The 16,108-nt window shown below is 36.0% G+C and overlaps 2 protein-coding genes across 3 annotated transcripts; one reads left to right on the top strand and one right to left on the bottom strand.

Moving 5' to 3' along the window:
• Nucleotides 1-10: 10 nt before the first annotated feature.
• On the bottom strand, nucleotides 11-2,424 carry LOC113078318 (tRNA (guanine(37)-N1)-methyltransferase). 2 transcript variants are annotated; one of them, XM_026250635.1, is made up of 5 exons: nucleotides 2,349-2,424; nucleotides 1,464-2,092; nucleotides 1,003-1,127; nucleotides 274-928; nucleotides 11-145 (listed from the first exon to the last, which is right to left on the bottom strand). In XM_026250635.1, the coding sequence occupies exons 1-5, from the start codon at nucleotides 2,366-2,368 to the stop codon at nucleotides 90-92; spliced, it is 1,485 nt and encodes a 494-aa protein (XP_026106420.1). In that variant the 5' UTR covers nucleotides 2,369-2,424; the 3' UTR covers nucleotides 11-89. The 2 variants fall into 2 exon arrangements, with proteins under 2 accessions (XP_026106420.1, XP_026106421.1); XM_026250636.1 differs by having other exon boundaries at nucleotides 2,170-2,391.
• A 47-nt stretch (nucleotides 2,425-2,471) lies between these two features.
• Nucleotides 2,472-12,095, top strand: LOC113078319 (probable sodium-coupled neutral amino acid transporter 6). Its single transcript, XM_026250637.1, has 16 exons — nucleotides 2,472-2,700; nucleotides 3,629-3,750; nucleotides 3,972-4,045; nucleotides 4,324-4,376; nucleotides 4,626-4,665; nucleotides 5,721-5,799; nucleotides 8,018-8,100; nucleotides 8,192-8,250; nucleotides 8,335-8,394; nucleotides 8,648-8,698; nucleotides 8,859-8,938; nucleotides 9,044-9,144; nucleotides 10,082-10,206; nucleotides 10,278-10,422; nucleotides 10,523-10,617; nucleotides 11,374-12,095. Exons 1-16 carry the CDS (start codon nucleotides 2,611-2,613, stop codon nucleotides 11,455-11,457), a joined length of 1,341 nt encoding a protein of 446 aa, XP_026106422.1. The 5' UTR covers nucleotides 2,472-2,610; the 3' UTR covers nucleotides 11,458-12,095.
• Nucleotides 12,096-16,108: the final 4,013 nt, after the last annotated feature.

The raw sequence follows: 16,108 nt of genomic DNA, 5'->3' as shown, positions 1-16,108 counted from the left end.
AGCATTCACCCACATTGAATGATAATTTATTTAAAAAAATTAAAAGAACAAAAAACTAAAACATATTAACATTCAACCACAGAGTGAATTCAGTCTGTCAGATCCTCACACTTCTGTTTCTTAGGACATGGCTCCTCTGAAATATCTATGGAGAAAGAGAGACACATTTTAACTGAAATGACCTGCCTTCATTACTACAGTGTGGTGTATAGGTTTTATTTCATGTTTTAATACTGCTGCTAAATGACACTAGTGGGTGTGAGAGTATCTTACCTCTGTTTTGAGTGTGTGTGCTGTACAGGACCCCTCTCGGTAAGGTAAAACTCACACACATCATCTCCTTATTGGGTGCCACATTCCTCACCAGGTGCACAGGACACTGTCCTTGCAGGGAAATCTTTAAACTCGCCTCGGCCCGCTCCACTACATCCCTCTGAGTGTCATCTTCTTTGGAGAACCCGTAGCAATGCACCTGTGGCAGGTTGTCGTCCAGACAGGAAAGACTCTGGTCTGGCTCTGGGCCCAGCAGACCTCTGAAAGCATCAAGGAACTCTAGAGCCAGTGCGGGAAGGTTCATCACCACATGAATCTTTTGTGATCCCTTCATTAGAGCAGGCAGGCGCTCCTGTACAGGTCCTCGGATGAAGTCTCGTCCATCCATGTTAAATGATGTTATTTTTCGGTCAACCTTGTTGAGTTTAGCATTGTGCTGGAGCCAACGGAAGGACTCCGGGTTCAAGTCGTTAGCGAGGACCTCGCAGCCTCGACGGGCTGCTGGGATCGCGAATGGACCGACCCCGGCGAAAACATCCACTACGGTATCACCACGCTGAAGAAGGGAAACGATACGCTCGTGTTCAGTGCTTAGTCGAGGGTTCCAGTACACCAGAGAGAAATCAAACTCGTACAATACGCCATTCTCGCGTACCTGAGAGAGGAAAAAAGGAACATTACTGACTGATGTAACTGAATATGGTGATTCGCTATTTAAGATGAACCCACTTTTGCCACCATGTTACTCTCTCCTGCCAAAACCTCCATTTGGAAGTTCCTGTAAGTGGAATCAATGGTGTTGGTCTTGTTGACCACACACGTAATGCCGGGGTTCTTATCTATGATTACTTGACCTGGAACAAAAATCCATTGAAAAAGAGTCAAACATAAAGGGTAGCTCACCAAAAAGTAAAAACTGTCATCATTTAAGTCATTCCAAACCAGGGTTATTATTGATAACTAAACCTGAAACTATTTAAAATACTTTGTTACTTGAAATAAAGCTGACATAAAATAAAATGTAAATATTAGATGAAGAACTAAATGAAAATTAGAAATGTTGCCTTGCCAACTAACTGAAATAAGTTGAAGAAGAACACGCATACAGGTTTGGAACTGCACTTAGGTGCGTAAATAATGGCAGAATTTGTGGGTGTCTCTTTAAGTTTAAATTTGTGATCTCTTCTCACCAATTAGTTTTCTGTAGGGGAGCTGGTGGTCTCTCAGGTTCATGTGGGCGATGTGGCCCACTCTACTAAATCCTGATGTTACATCCTGTCCTTCAGGAAGTACAGCTCGCAGTATCTCTTCACTCTTAAGGTTCTCATAGGTGAGTTTCAGTTGGTACTTATGGATCTCCTGAGGCACCCCATATGCTTTCAGAGCTTCTGCCTCCTCGCTGCCAAATGAATCTGCATATGTAATGTTGTTTGGGTCCAAAAGCAGCAGCCGATGTTCTCCTTTACTACTGTATGTATTTCCATCTTCACTGTGGTCCTCGACAACCCGTTTGAGTCCTGGCCTCTGTAGTGCCACTTTCTTCAAACCCTTGACCACTTTGTTGAGAACTTGGGTTGGTATCCGTATGGCAGGAACACTGACTGTTTGACTGAAAGCTGCGCGGTCCAGTTCTGTCATGCCCCGGACTGTCTGAGGGGGCTTGTAGAGCCCCAAATCAGTCTGCGGATGGCCAGTCATGGCTTTCTGAGAATGGACAACAAAGGAGAACTGGAGGGAAATTCTTACAAATTGGTTGAAATTCTGAGACTGAGAGATACAACTGTGATGTTTCTGGAACAGGAACACAAGTCTGGCAGATCTGTTGGTCAAAGTGTGAGAGAGATAAAGTCATGCCTTTTACAAAAGGGTGTGATGAGACAAAAAATAATAATTTACCACGTTTTCGTGAATTATACACAAAAAATTATATAAATGCACAATTTCAGCAACAGACTTTTATCTACACTTGATAATGAACTACAAGATAGTTTAGCCACAGAGCTTAAACCGTGTTATTAACCACACTCAAAACTTTTAGTTTTATAATAAAAACAAAATAAACTGTCACAGATCACCCTCTCCAGCCGGCAGCCATACGAACACGCTTTACACTACGTCATTTCTAAGCGACCGAGATTTCTGCTGTGGTGATTTGTCTGTGACGTGTGACATTAATGGACATGTGACCGTCTTTTATAATCACGTGAATAGCGATGTTTATGTTTGCTCGAGTCTTTCTGAAGCCGGTGCTATGAGAGCCGTGTACATGAACTGACGACTCCGCTAGCGAGCAGCGGGCTTCTGGTTAGTGCAGAACGGTAAACTAAACGGCGGAACATGTTGAAAAACGGCGCAAACTACAGCGTGCAGACGGGGAGCGAGTATGAGCCCATCGGAGATGAGAGCAGACCGCTGTTGGAAGCACAGGTAAACCACAACCTGTTTTCCTGATAACATTCATATAAAAAAGAAAAAGAAAAAAAAGTGTCATTAAACGAAAGTTTGTCATTTTTTTGTCCCACACGCACAAAGTTTTAAACATTACATGCATTTGTATATTATTATAGCATAAAAGTAAGTTATGACCTAAAGTCAACATTATGAAACGAAATAAAAAAAAACAATGATAGCAAAATTAGACTTAAAGAAAAAAAATATTATTAATCGTGACTTGTCAAAATGTATTATATTTGTATTATATTTTATGTATTTATTATTTATTATATTAAATGTTTTGATTTTTGTGGACATAATTATATATTAAAAATTACTTTGTTCTGGTTGTGTTTCCAGGTTATGTATTAACTCTATTATCATTCTTTTTTTTAATTCATTTTTTAAAATGGTGTAAAATTCCATTAAAAGACTCTGTCTGTTTCTGTATTAAGACTAAGTGCACAACATTTACAAAGTATATACACAAAACAATATTTACAAAGTGATTTACAGGGACATAAAAGAAAATAAATGTTAGACTTGTCGAAGTAAATTAATGTACATTAGAGTAAATCCAGATGTACTAACATTTAGTATTTACAAGTTATGTTGAATGTTGCTGTAAAACCATTAAACTGTGCTCTCATGTTTTCTGTGGAAATGGACAGAGTATGTGTAATATGCCATTTGCTGCTTCATGCTTTATAATCATTTTCTCATCATCATGTGCTGATCTTATGCAGTTTTATTTTGTCTTTGCAAAGATTTCACTTCCCTCTTTGCTCCTAGTTACTTGGTGCGTAAGCATTCAGTAATTACGTTTTGCATGGTTTGTGGCTTGCATAACACCTAGGATCTATTTTGTCTCAGTTTGCTCCACTGTCATGCCTAATTCCTGGTCTGTTTATCTTCCTCACAGGGTGTTCAAGCTAGAGGTGCATCCTTCTGGTCTTCTGCCTTTAACCTGATGAATGCTATCATGGGTAGTGGCATCCTGGGTCTCTCCTATGCTATGGCCAATACGGGCATCATTGGATTCAGGTACAACACAGGATTCAGCTGTGTTGACAACATTTGTGGCATAATTGATTACAACAGAACATTTTATGATGTGCCCCTCAAGTTTTTTTAAGCAAAAATTGCAGTTCCAGTAAGGCACTTACAATGACATAAACAGAGCTATGCAAAAAAAAAAAAAAAATGGAAATGATAGAAATGAAGGACTTCTCAATAGAGGAACCTTGCGTGTGTTTCTCTCACAGTATTCTGTTGCTGGTGGTCTCCAGTTTGGCTGCTTATTCTGTCCATCTCTTGCTGCTCCTCTGTGACAAGACCGGTAATATCTCTCACTTTTGACCTCTTCTTTACTGTTTACTCCTGTTTACCTCTGTAAATATAACTCCTTACCAATAATAACTTATTATAGTAAAAGTAAACCATAAAAAAAAAAACCTGTATGTTGCTTGAAATATAAAAAAGAAACTGTAATTGTATCGTAGTTACTCTAAAATAAAAGCTACAGTCCAGTATACGTTACATCAGGTGAGAAATAAACGGTGGTGGTGTTGGCAGTTTATAAACATTGAAATGGTTGCATATGTTTATGTGTTTTAGGTGTCAACTCTTATGAAGCTCTTGGAGAGAGAGCCTTCAACAGACCTGGCAAAGTTGGTTAAGATTGCACATCTAATACCTAGCTGATATATATATATATATATATATATATATATATATATATATATATATATATATATATAATTTAATCTGAATGAGGAATTATGTACTTCAGTGTTTCATTTTGTTCTATGAATAAATAACTGTGTCTTTATCTGTGTACTCATCATAATTGAATTCACCACAGAAGTAAAATGTGCCTTGTTACTCCTATAAAATATATTTTCACTTGTTTTGTGCAGATTCTGGTGGCCTGTACTATTCTCATTCAGAACATTGGAGGTGAGATTTTCTCTTTCACTTGTATTAAACTGTTTATGTGGTTAAAGTCATAAATTTAACCTTTAAACTCTGAACTCAGAATTACATCATGGGATTCCCTTAATTTTTCCTCTCTATTTCTCTTTTGCTCTCTTTCAGTTTGAACATGTTTTAATGGGAGGATATATTACTTTTATTTTGTATTGCCAAAGTACTTAGCATAGCAGGTTAGTCCGTGAACAAAAGCTATACTTAAAGGGTTAGTTCACCGAAAAAATGAAAATTGTCATTAATAACTCACCTTCAAAGTAGTCCATGTGACATCAGAGGGTGAGTTAGAATTTTTTGAAGCATTGAAAATACATTTTGGTCCAAAAATAGCAAAAACTATGACTTTATTCAGCATTGTCTTCTCTTCTGGGTCTGTTGTGAGCGAGTTCAAAACATTGCAGTTTAGTGATATCCGGTTCGCGAATGAATCATTCAGTGTACTGTCTGAGTACATGAATTACTCCGGGATATTGGTTTGTTTTAACTCAGAGGGAGTGTCAGCCACATTAAAAAAGTTAACAGCTTGCATAATTTTCATTTTTGGGTGAACTATCCCTTTAAGAATGGTGTGAAAAATAACAAGTCTCTTTCTGTCTTATTCTGAACGCTGCTCACTACTCACTGTGAACTGTAGTGAGTATCTGTGGGTTATCTGGTGTTTAGTAGCAGTAAAACAGAATTTTGTTTACCATTACTCTAACTTAACATTAAATCCATCTCACTTTCACACTGTCTATAGAATGGCAGCAGCTGTGTGTTTGTGTAAGCGCAAGTGTTTGGCTGCAGTCAGGTTTGCAATCCGAATACAAGCCATCAACCTCCCATTAATCATCTGTGTGTGGCTGTTTGTTAGGTTAAAATGTTGACATCAACACTGTGCTGTTTTTAAATAAGCTATGAGTCTCTGTTTGTGGCATGGTTTAGTTTTTCTGAATAGATTGATGTGCATGCTTGCATCATGGGGTGTTTTAGTGTGTGTGTGTGTGTGTGTGTGTGTATAATGTGTAGTTGTTCTCTTTCTCTAGCCATGTCCACCTACTTGTTCATCTTGAAGTCTGAAATGCCTGCTGCAGTCACTGGCTTCATGAGCACAGAGACTTCTGGGTAAATAAATATTAGAATGATTTCTGAATGACCATGTGACACTGAAGACTGCCTATGCCATCACAGAAATAAGTTACATTTTAAAATATAATCAAATAGAAATAAATATATACAGGTGCATCTCAAAAAAATTGAATATTATTTAAAAGTTCTTTACTTTTTGTAATTTAATTCAAAAAACCAAACTTTCTTATATTCTAGATTCATTGCATAAAAAAACTTAAATATTTCAAAAGTTCTTTTTTCTTCGTATTTTCTTTTGGAAAGCCAGACAAAGTAGTTTCTCAACGAAACAGCGTTCCATACACGCCTTATATTCTATTTGACAATATTTATGTTTTTACATAAATTCACAAGGGATTTAAAAATCTTACCATCCCCAAAATGGAATGGTATTACATATGGTTTGAAATGCTTTGAAATGCTTTACATCTGAATTGATTATAAGTCAAAATAGAAACATGATACAGAGAGAGAGATAGAAAGGGACACTTTCACACCAGGTCATTCACTGACTGGCAGAAAACTTCTCTCACTTCTCTATCTTTGAAGAAGTTTCAGAAACAGAGAAAAGAGCAAGTATTACAGAGTAAAGAATTTAATGGTCATTATTTTACTAGCCACTGTACTGAGCAGTGGTTCGACTGTGCCCCGTCCCCACACATCTGGATTGCATTACAGGTCCATTCACGTAAATATCACGCATATGTTCCACCCAACGAGAGTCATACCTTCCCAAGATCCTCTTTACCAGCACATTTACTGTGACCACACCCAGGCACAAACAAACATCACTACTGCATTTCTCTGGGAGGAGAAAGAAATCACAAAGTGGCCACAGTATAAATGCTTGAAACTTTAGTAATTTACTGTAAAACAAAGTTTTCTTTCACTGGAGTAATTTATCTTCATTTCTTCAAGCGGATCATCTAGGCTGTCTAGTACCTCCCTGTTGTTAAGAGAGAACCACAGGAGATCAACTCGAGATCTCTCTCATACATACCAGCCTGTCCAAGATTCAGTCTCCCAGTTCAGACAACACATTCACGTTACTTCTTTTTCCATATTTTTGTGGAAACCATGATACATTTTTTTTTTCAAGATTCTTTAATAAATTGAAAGTTCAAAGAACAGCATTTGTTTTAAATAGATTTTTTTTTGCAACAATGTGAATATAAATAATATAATAAAAGTAGTAATTTAAAAAAAAAATCATACTGATCCCAAAGTTTTGAACAGAAAATAGAGAAAAAAGAATAAATAAAATAAAATGCAATAAAAAAGATATTATAATGTATTTATCATTATAATATAATGTAATTATAATTTAAAATTGTGCATTTTTCCTTTAAATTTGTGCTTTTTATATTCTAAAAACAATAAAAGAAATTAAACCCTTAACAAGACGTTTGTCTACAATGAGGTGCTGGAAGTAAATATATCTGAATATGAGGATCAGATCAGTCTCAGTTTTATCTCTCTTATTAATATAAGAAAGTGAGCACTGATTCAGGAGTACTTGGACAATGAGAGAGAATCTGAGGAGGAATTTCTGACTTTAGATGTGGGGATTTCCAGCATTGCAATGTTTGAAGGGTTGATTTGGGAAGCAGATAAGTGCTTTGTGATTTACACATCCATGGGTTTAAAGCACTCAAGTATGAGCTCAGTAAGATTTTTTTTTTTTTTAAAGAAATTATTCATTTTATCTAACAAGGGTGCATTTAATTGACCAAAAGTGACATTAAAGATATTCTTTTTTTACCATATATTTTATTTCAAATAAATGCTGTTGGTTTGATTTTTTTATTAATCAAAACATCCTGAAAAAGTCTCTCACATTTTTTGCAAAAATAGTTTCGATAAGAAACGTTTCTTAAGCAGCAAATCAGCATATTAGAATGATTTATGAAGGATCATGTGACACTGAAGACTGTGGTAATGGCTGCTGATAATTCAGGAAAGAAATACATAAAAGATATAAATATATGAAATATATTAAAATAAAAACTGTTATTTTAAATTAGAATAATATATAATAATATTACTGTTTTACTTTGTTTTTAAATAATAAATTAATAAATAAATGCAGCATTTGTGAGCATAGTGGACTAAAACATTAAAACAAAAAATCTTAATGACCCTAGAACTTTAAAAGGTGTGTACATCCTTCACTATGTGCCATTTTGCCAAGCATTTTATTTTCTGTCCCTCTTAGAAAGTGGTTTGAGAATGGTGTTGCACTATTGATCTTAGTGACTGTAATTGTAGTGCTGCCACTGGCTCTACTTCCTAAGATTGGTGAGTGTCATCAGAGGTTTTTTTTTATTATAATTATTATTCTGTACATGTGCGAGAGAGTGTGCATCACTTGTTTCTATCTCCTCCTCAGGTTTCTTGGGATACACCAGCAGTCTCGCATTCTTCTTCATGTTGTTCTTCACTGTAGTGGTGAGTTGTTCTCAATCTCTCTCTCTCTCTCTCTCTCTCTCTATCTGTATCTTTCCTATGTTGATGTTTTAATCTCTCTCACAGGTGGTGGTGAAAAAATGGTCCATTCCCTGCCCGCTGCCAGTTAACGCTACTGTGAACCTGGTAAAGACTAAATTATATACAGTAAATCAATACTCTCAGATAGTCAATCAGAAACAGGATGTAGCATTGTTATAATAAGGGAAGTGGAATTTGACTGCTTGAGCCAGAAGTCAAAGCCTTTATTTCCTTAAACGGTGTGCCGATGTTCAGCTACAGATAATGTGATATCAGAGAGAGTTTTTTTTTCATTCTGTTGCTGTCCTGATTTGATTCTAATTTTCATATTCACATTACGTTAATTTTTTATCTCTAGAGCTTAAATACCTCTGAATGCACCCCACAGTTGTTTGTGTTCTCTCTTAAGGTGAGTGTGAGTTTTGTTTAGAAAGGAGAGTGTTTTGATTTAAAGATCGCTTTGCAGGACTATTAGAAACCCAAATATTAGTTGTAATATTATAGCATTACACATCAGGAGGGTGAGAAATGACTGTGTGTGTGTGTGTGTGTGTGTGTGCGCATTTCAGAGTGCTTATGCTGTCCCAACAATGGCTTTCTCCTTCTTGTGCCATACAGCAGTTTTACCCATTTACTGTGAGTTACACAGGTTAGTTCACTCATTGCAGTTCTTTCTATGCATCTGCCACATGTATAGTTACTGCCTAATTATATACTGTTATTGCCTAATTGTACGTTTATGTATGTTTTCCAGACCCACAAAGCAGAGAATGCAGAATGTGGCGAATGTCAGCATCTCTCTTAGTTTTGTTGTGTATCTGATCTCTGCCCTGTTTGGATACCTCACCTTCTATAGTAAGAACGTTGCTTAAGCTACACAATCCCACTTGACGTGACCTACCATTTTTTTAGTGTCACAAAGGAGTTGGAAGCAAAATGCTAAGACTAAAACTAAAAACCAAAAGAAAAAAGTCATAACTTGAAATAAAATAAACATTAACTGAAATAAAATGTAAAAATAGAACTTTAGCTTATTTTATTTGAGCTAGTTGCTAAAGCATTGTCACTTTCATTTAGTTGTAACATTAATTTGGTCAATTTGAGTGACAAGGAGATACAAAAATATATATCTTTTTTTTCTCTCTTTATCTCATCATATTCAGTTTAGACTGCAGGTTTATTAAAAATAATTTTTTTGATATTGCCGTGGTGCTAAAGATTAGGCACACTGCCACTGAAACATGGTGCAGGAAACTACTTTTTTTTTTTTCTTGCATAATGTGTAATGTTTTAAAGTTTAGGGCAATTAGTGTATACTTATTAGTATGAAAGTCGTGGCCTAGTGGTTAGAGAGTTTGACTCCCAACCCTGGGGGTTGTGGGTTTGAATCTTGGGCTGGCAATACCACGACTTAGGTGCCCTTGAGCAAGGCACCGAACCCCCAACTGCTCCCCGGGCGCCGCAGCATAAATGGCTGCCAACTGCTCTGGGGGTGGGTTCACTGCTCTGTGTGTGTGCACTTTGGATGGGTTAAATGCAGAGCACGAATTCTGAGTATGGGTCACCATACTTGGCTGAATGTCACTTCACTTCACTTCACTAATCCAGTAGAAATACAGCGCATGATTGGCTGCTTGAGGTGTTTCGGATTAGAGCATCTGAACTCATGAAAGTCTCAATGTAGAATATGTTCTTTACTGGTTCAGTTCATTCTCCATCTTTTTTGATTAAATGATGTCTGTAAATGAGGAAGATAAATGGATTGATCTGATGAAACCTTCTTTATTCACAGCAAATGTGGAATCAGAGCTGTTGAAAGGATACGACACCTACCTACCACGGGATGTTGTGGTGATATCAGTTCGTCTTGCAATTTTATTGGCCGTTCTGCTCACCGTGCCGCTCATTCACTTCCCAGTAAGTCAAATGCCAGACTGTGAACTATTAAATAAGAAATTCAGAAAACATTCTCTTTTTCTTTCTCTCAGGCACGTAAAGCGGTGTTGATGTTATGCAGAGGAGACAGGGAGTTCTCCTGGCTCTCTCATGTACTTTCCTGTTTTTTTATCCTCACTTTTGTGCTGCTGCTCGCTATTTTCGTCCCTGACATTAGGAATGTCTTTGGTGTGGTGGGTGAGTGTGTGCCCGTATGCACTGTGTGTGCTTTACTGTTAAGTTCAGTGCTCAGCATGTTTATGTGTGTGTCTGCATACCTTTTCTTGTGTGATTCCAGGTTCTACGACCTCCACATGTTTACTGTTTGTGTATCCTGGGATGTTTTATTTGAGAATCAGCGCTGAGCCAGTGAAATCTCTCAGTTCAGCAGGGGTATCTAAAGTCTTACATATATTCATTAACACATATGTGACTTCCTTTGCAGCACAGCTAATTTTGAGAGACTTTCTTTACTTTTTTATACGCTACTGTTCAAAGTGCGGTCAGTAAGAATTTTTTTTTTTTTATGTTTTTGAAAGAAGCTGTCACCAATGCTGCATTTATTTGAAAAAATAAAATAATATATATATATATATATATATATATATATATATATATATATATATATATATATATATATATATGTCAAAACAGTGATATTGTGAAATATTATTACAATTTAAAATGATAGTTTTCTATTAGAAATATATTTTAAAATAGAGTTCAGTGTCATACAATCCATTCTAATATGCTGATTAATAATTGGTGCTCAAGTAACATTTTTGAATTATCAATGTTTAAAAAACACTTTAATATTTTTGTGGTAGCCATGATTAAAAATAACAAAAAATTCAGGATTCTGTAAGTAATACAAAGTTTAAAGAATATAATTTTTTTTTAATGATTTGTAACCTTTATTAATGTTTTTACTATAATTTATGATCAATTTAATGCAATCTTGTGGAATAAAATTATTAATTTAATTTTATTATTATTTTTTTACCTAGCCCAAACCTTTGAACAGTAGTGTATGTCTGAGTGGAACAATGAATTACATGTTTGTTTGTTTTTCGCTGCATATGTTTATTATTTGCTTTCTTTATGTTTCTTTCCAAATGCAATTTTTCCAAGTTTCTCTTTTCATTCTAGGCTGTTTTGCTGATGGTGATTGGTCTGTTTGTTGGCGTTTTGAGCCTGTGTGTCATCATTGTCTCCTGGGTTCAAGGTCCTTGACCTTTGACATCATCATTGTGGGACATATTCCATCAACACATATGAGCTCAACACATCCTACCTCGAGGAGAAACCATATTTTACAGGTTACACACCTTACAGAGGCTGTTTTCTGAACCAAATATAGGCAATCCCAATGAGATGAGCCACTTGTGCTCTTATGACACTTGTAATGTACTCCATAGCATTGTTATGGCACAATCAAATTAAAAAATGTAGTGGAACACTGAAAAGCATATCCGAACAACAGAGAGTTTGACAGAATCTTTGAATTAGATTGTTGCTGTCGTCCATAGAAAGACAGCTGGGACTAATAAATGAAGGAACTGCACTGCTGATTTTACAACTGAATGTTTGCTATTAGATTTATACCGATGTTTAATTAATTGGAATATCTGCTTGTCTGACTAGTATTCAAAAGCATGAATTTGTTTTTTAAAGACTTTTCTTAAACACTAATCCCAAAGATTTTCTGTTGATAAAATTTAGAATTAAAAAATTTCCTTCCATTTTATATAAAAAAAAAAAAAAAGAAAATATACAGAACTGTAATGATTTTTTTGTTTACATGTCCAAAAGGACAATGTTGGTGTGTTTTTTATGTGGATTTCAATAAAGGGAAATAAGAACTAAAACTGGTTTCTTACTGGCTTATGTATTATGGCATCTGGAATGGAGTCTGTGATCCATGTTTAGTCTAAGAGATCCAAGCATTAGGGTGAGTTTTTGCTGTTTTGTAAATGAGAAAGATTGATAGACAGACAGGATTATTTTCCTTTATTGATTTGTACAGATGGTTCTCTGTATGCCAGATAATGGAAAACAAATGTGCTCTCTCACTATCTCGCTCTCTCTCTCTCTCTCTCTCTCTCTCTCTCTCACTCTCTCACTCTCTCTCTCTCTCTGTGTGTGTGTGTGTCTGTGTGTGTGTCTGTGTGTCTGTGTCTGTGTGTCTGTGTGTGTAGGCTCTGGCCTATGCTTTCTCCTGCTGTTTCTAATATGTGCATTAGCTTGAGAGACGGCCCAATGTAAGGCAGTCTGTTACAGAGATGCACACAAACACACGTGCACAAACCGAGATCATCTTCGCTTCCTCCCGTGCCTGAACGAACTTATACACCTTGCCAGGTAAAGCTGAGTTTTTTCCACTGACCTATATATGATATATTATAGAACATAACATATATATATATATATATATATATAAATAAAATACATCATTGGTTTTATCTCTTCTTGCTCTTGAAACGACAAAAACATAAAAAATGGTCTCCTCGAAAAAATGGTCGGTTATGTCTTAAGTGAAAGAAATGGAATGTGTATTATTTGATGTATTATCTCTTAAAGTGACAGGGCAATTTACTATCTGCTGTCAGGGTCCTTAATGTTAATCCAAGAAATGAAATGGGAGAAAACCACTCACTGCCCTTTACTGAATTACTTAACAAAAATGTATCTTTATTTAATTTATACAGTAAAGACTATGCAATGCTATTTACATTTGATTATTCGGTTTTTTTACCTGGACACCTACAAATGTAAAAAAAAAAAAAAAACTAAAACAAATACTATTTTAACTTCACTGAATTGGACAATGACATCACTTAGTTCAATGATGAACTGCCTTTTTGCATTGTTGACACACTATCTTCCTATTTAATGCTGTACAGTTGCTTTGACAAAATCTGTATTGTTAAAAGTGCAACATAAAGGTGATTTAAAAAAAAATACAAAATAAAATGTATTTGTATTATTCTTTTTGTAATTAGATGTTCATTACTGTAATACAGTATTTTAAAATGTATTGCAGGTTTTGTATGATCCATCCATTCACTTTATATTTCTGGCTTTGCAAGTTAAATGCATAAGTAAGATAAGTCAGTAGCACTTACCATGTACTTATTATAGTAATTATGTAATATCTAAGTACTAACCCTGAACCTACCCCTAAACCTAACCCTAACCTATGTAGTTACCTTGTATTACCAGAACTTTCTTAGATAAATACACTATAAGTACACCATAAGTACATATAAGTACAAGTACTGTAAAATAAAGTGCAAACCGATAAGTCAATTTAAAAATAATTACAGGTCCTTTTTAGTAAACAGGTATAAGGAAAAAACTTTAAAACAACATTTCATGCTAGGTTTAAATGAGTGGAAAATCCAATCCACTTCTCTTGGGTATCAAGAGTAGTCTCTTTTCAGCTTTAAATTAGCCCCGATTGCAGTGATTGCTTTACCTTTAGACCACAGTCCATAATCACACACACCAACATCAACATCTGCTGACTGTTAACCGCTGCCTACAGAATGTGATTTTGCTGTATGTCTGTCTGATTTCTTTCATGCCAATTGGCCCTTTCATTCTGACATCTGTTTTTTTTTCCCTGGACTTCTTTTTTCTGCATCTCTGTTGTTCTCCTTCGTCCTGAATTGATTTTCATGCTCTATCAGTAACCGTGCTCCCTGTGTCACAGAGATTCAGTAAATCATTCTGAGGACTCTGTTAGGAAGAAAGAAACACACATATAATCACGCACACTACCTCATCTCTAATTGTTTTGTAAGATTTTTCTCCTCTTTGACGTTCTCTCTGCCCTCTAAAACCTCCAATTCTGCTCTAACACCTGGTCTGAGCTGAGACCACATCACATCTGGAGTTCATTTTACCCAAACACACACGAACCTTACCCTGTGTCACACACTTTCTCTGCTTTAAAACTGTTCTGTCCTCTATGCCACTCTTTTTAAACTCCTCTCTCCAAACACGCACTCCATCATTTACTCTCTATTTCTTGCTCAGATTTTAGTTTTTTCTTCTTTAACACCCTTCTGCTGCAGCTGTTGTCATTCCCAAACACTGAGTTATAATACCAGCCAGAAAATGTGCACTCGCACACACTTTGGCCTTTCACCCATAAATACCTCATCCACTTCTCTATGAGTCACACAGTCTGACATAGAATAGCAGCAGTTCAGTAAGTGAGTAAGAGTAACAGTGTGTGTGTGTGTGTGTGTGTGTAAATCAGAGGTTTGAGAACAATTTCAAACTGTATATGGGAGCTGAATGGGACCTGCTGGGTTTGTACATGTGTATTTGTGTTTAATTGGGTATAGTTAATTTCTTCAGTGAACGAGTAAGGATGCATGGCTATGGAAAAAGGAGACTGGGGATAGTTGCCACACTGGGATGCAGTTACAGATGCAGATCTCAGTAAGTGAAGGTGTTTGTCACATATTGATGCTTGGTCTTGACACTTTGGCGTCGCTTTTTTTCATGCACAGTGCACCCCTTTAGCATAATTTTTCATGCAGGCTCCTCCATTGCTTTAAATAAGAGACCCATAGTGACCGATTGTGTCATGCTACGGGAGTATCTTTTTGAATGAGATGTGATGTGAGCACGTTAACGGAGCGGGGCCATTTAAAGCAATTAAAACCTTATGGTTTACTGTCTTCGCATTAAGTTATCGTATGGCTTCAGAAGACTTGGAATGCAACACAACATGTTTGTAATGCTTTTATACTGCTTGTTTATGGTTGGGTTTTGCAATAAATACCTGTGACTGTACTTTTATTTGCCTAGCTGTTACATGTTTTATATTGTCCAGAAGTGGGTAGGTTTAGGGTAGGGGTGGGGTTACATGCTCCAATGAAAGTATACATTCATATAAAACGCTAATACCTTGAGGCCAAGGGGTCCTGACCAAGCGTCAATATATGACGAGTTGGGAGCTAGACCACTGATCTATATATGTTTTCTATTAAAGATCAGTGGTTGCAACATGTTTTAATACTGTTTCATACTAAACTCTAGAGAAAGAGAGAGAAATGCAAGGACAACTTGTGGTAACAGTACAAGGCCTTCCATAAAGAAACTGAACATGTATGTTTGAAAAGTACAAGTATGCTTGATGGTTGAATAATTGAAGTTGCAGTAATGTTGAGCATGAGTGTCTCCTGCTGACTAGGTCTGGTGCTACATCAGAATCACTGGAGTGGATCCACCAAAGCTCAGCATCCCATCGAAAGCTTCATCCCCAAAGGTCTAAGATTCACCATGCCTCCATAAGACACCAAACAGAGCAGAGACTGTTTGGAGTCTCCCCTTTGAATTTACACCAGCTGGAAAAAAGATAGAAAGAGGTCAAAGGCCACATTTGACACAGGTGGGCCTTTCATCCTAAGACTTTATAGATCTGGGATAACTCCATCAGAGCGCACACACAATCAACCCATTTTGTTTATAGATAGACTATATCACTTCTTCTAAGCATTTACGCCTTCAGAACAAAAGTTTTTAAAACCATGGGAAACATACTATAAATGCAATCAAGTTTGTCCAAATTTGACTGTTAAATGTATGTATATGTTTTTTATAAATGTAATACTAATAATAATTAATAATTAATAATTAAATATCGGAATGAATAAAAATCAGATGATGTTCAACATTTATTTAATGTACAATTTATTATACATTAATGTATATTAATTTAATTTACATTTACATTTAGTCATTTATCCAAAGCGACTTAAAAATGAAGACAACAGAAGCAATCAAAACCAACAGAAGAGCAATAATATGTAGCCTATGTGCTGTGACAAAACTTCGGAGAGGTCTACTGCAGTAGACGGATTAATAA

This window comes from Carassius auratus, unplaced genomic scaffold, assembly GCF_003368295.1.
Source record: "Carassius auratus strain Wakin unplaced genomic scaffold, ASM336829v1 scaf_tig00025274, whole genome shotgun sequence".
Classification (NCBI taxonomy): domain Eukaryota; kingdom Metazoa; phylum Chordata; class Actinopteri; order Cypriniformes; family Cyprinidae; genus Carassius; species Carassius auratus.
Note: the sequence above shows the minus strand (reverse complement) of the source record. Positions and strands in the feature narration are given on the sequence as shown.

Coding starts and splice junctions, on each gene's coding strand:
- LOC113078318 (XM_026250635.1), bottom strand. CDS start 2,368: ATGGCTGCCGGCTGGAGAGG. Junction 1,128..1,463: donor CCCCTACAGAAAACTAATTG/GTGAGAAGAGAT, acceptor TTTTTGTTCCAG/GTCAAGTAATCATAGATAAG. Junction 929..1,002: donor AGAGTAACATGGTGGCAAAA/GTGGGTTCATCT, acceptor TTCCTCTCTCAG/GTACGCGAGAATGGCGTATT.
- LOC113078319 (XM_026250637.1), top strand. CDS start 2,611: ATGTTGAAAAACGGCGCAAACTACAGCGTGCAGACGGGGAGCGAGTAT. Junction 4,046..4,323: donor GCTCCTCTGTGACAAGACCG/GTAATATCTCTC, acceptor TATGTGTTTTAG/GTGTCAACTCTTATGAAGCT. Junction 4,666..5,720: donor TCTCATTCAGAACATTGGAG/GTGAGATTTTCT, acceptor CTCTTTCTCTAG/CCATGTCCACCTACTTGTTC.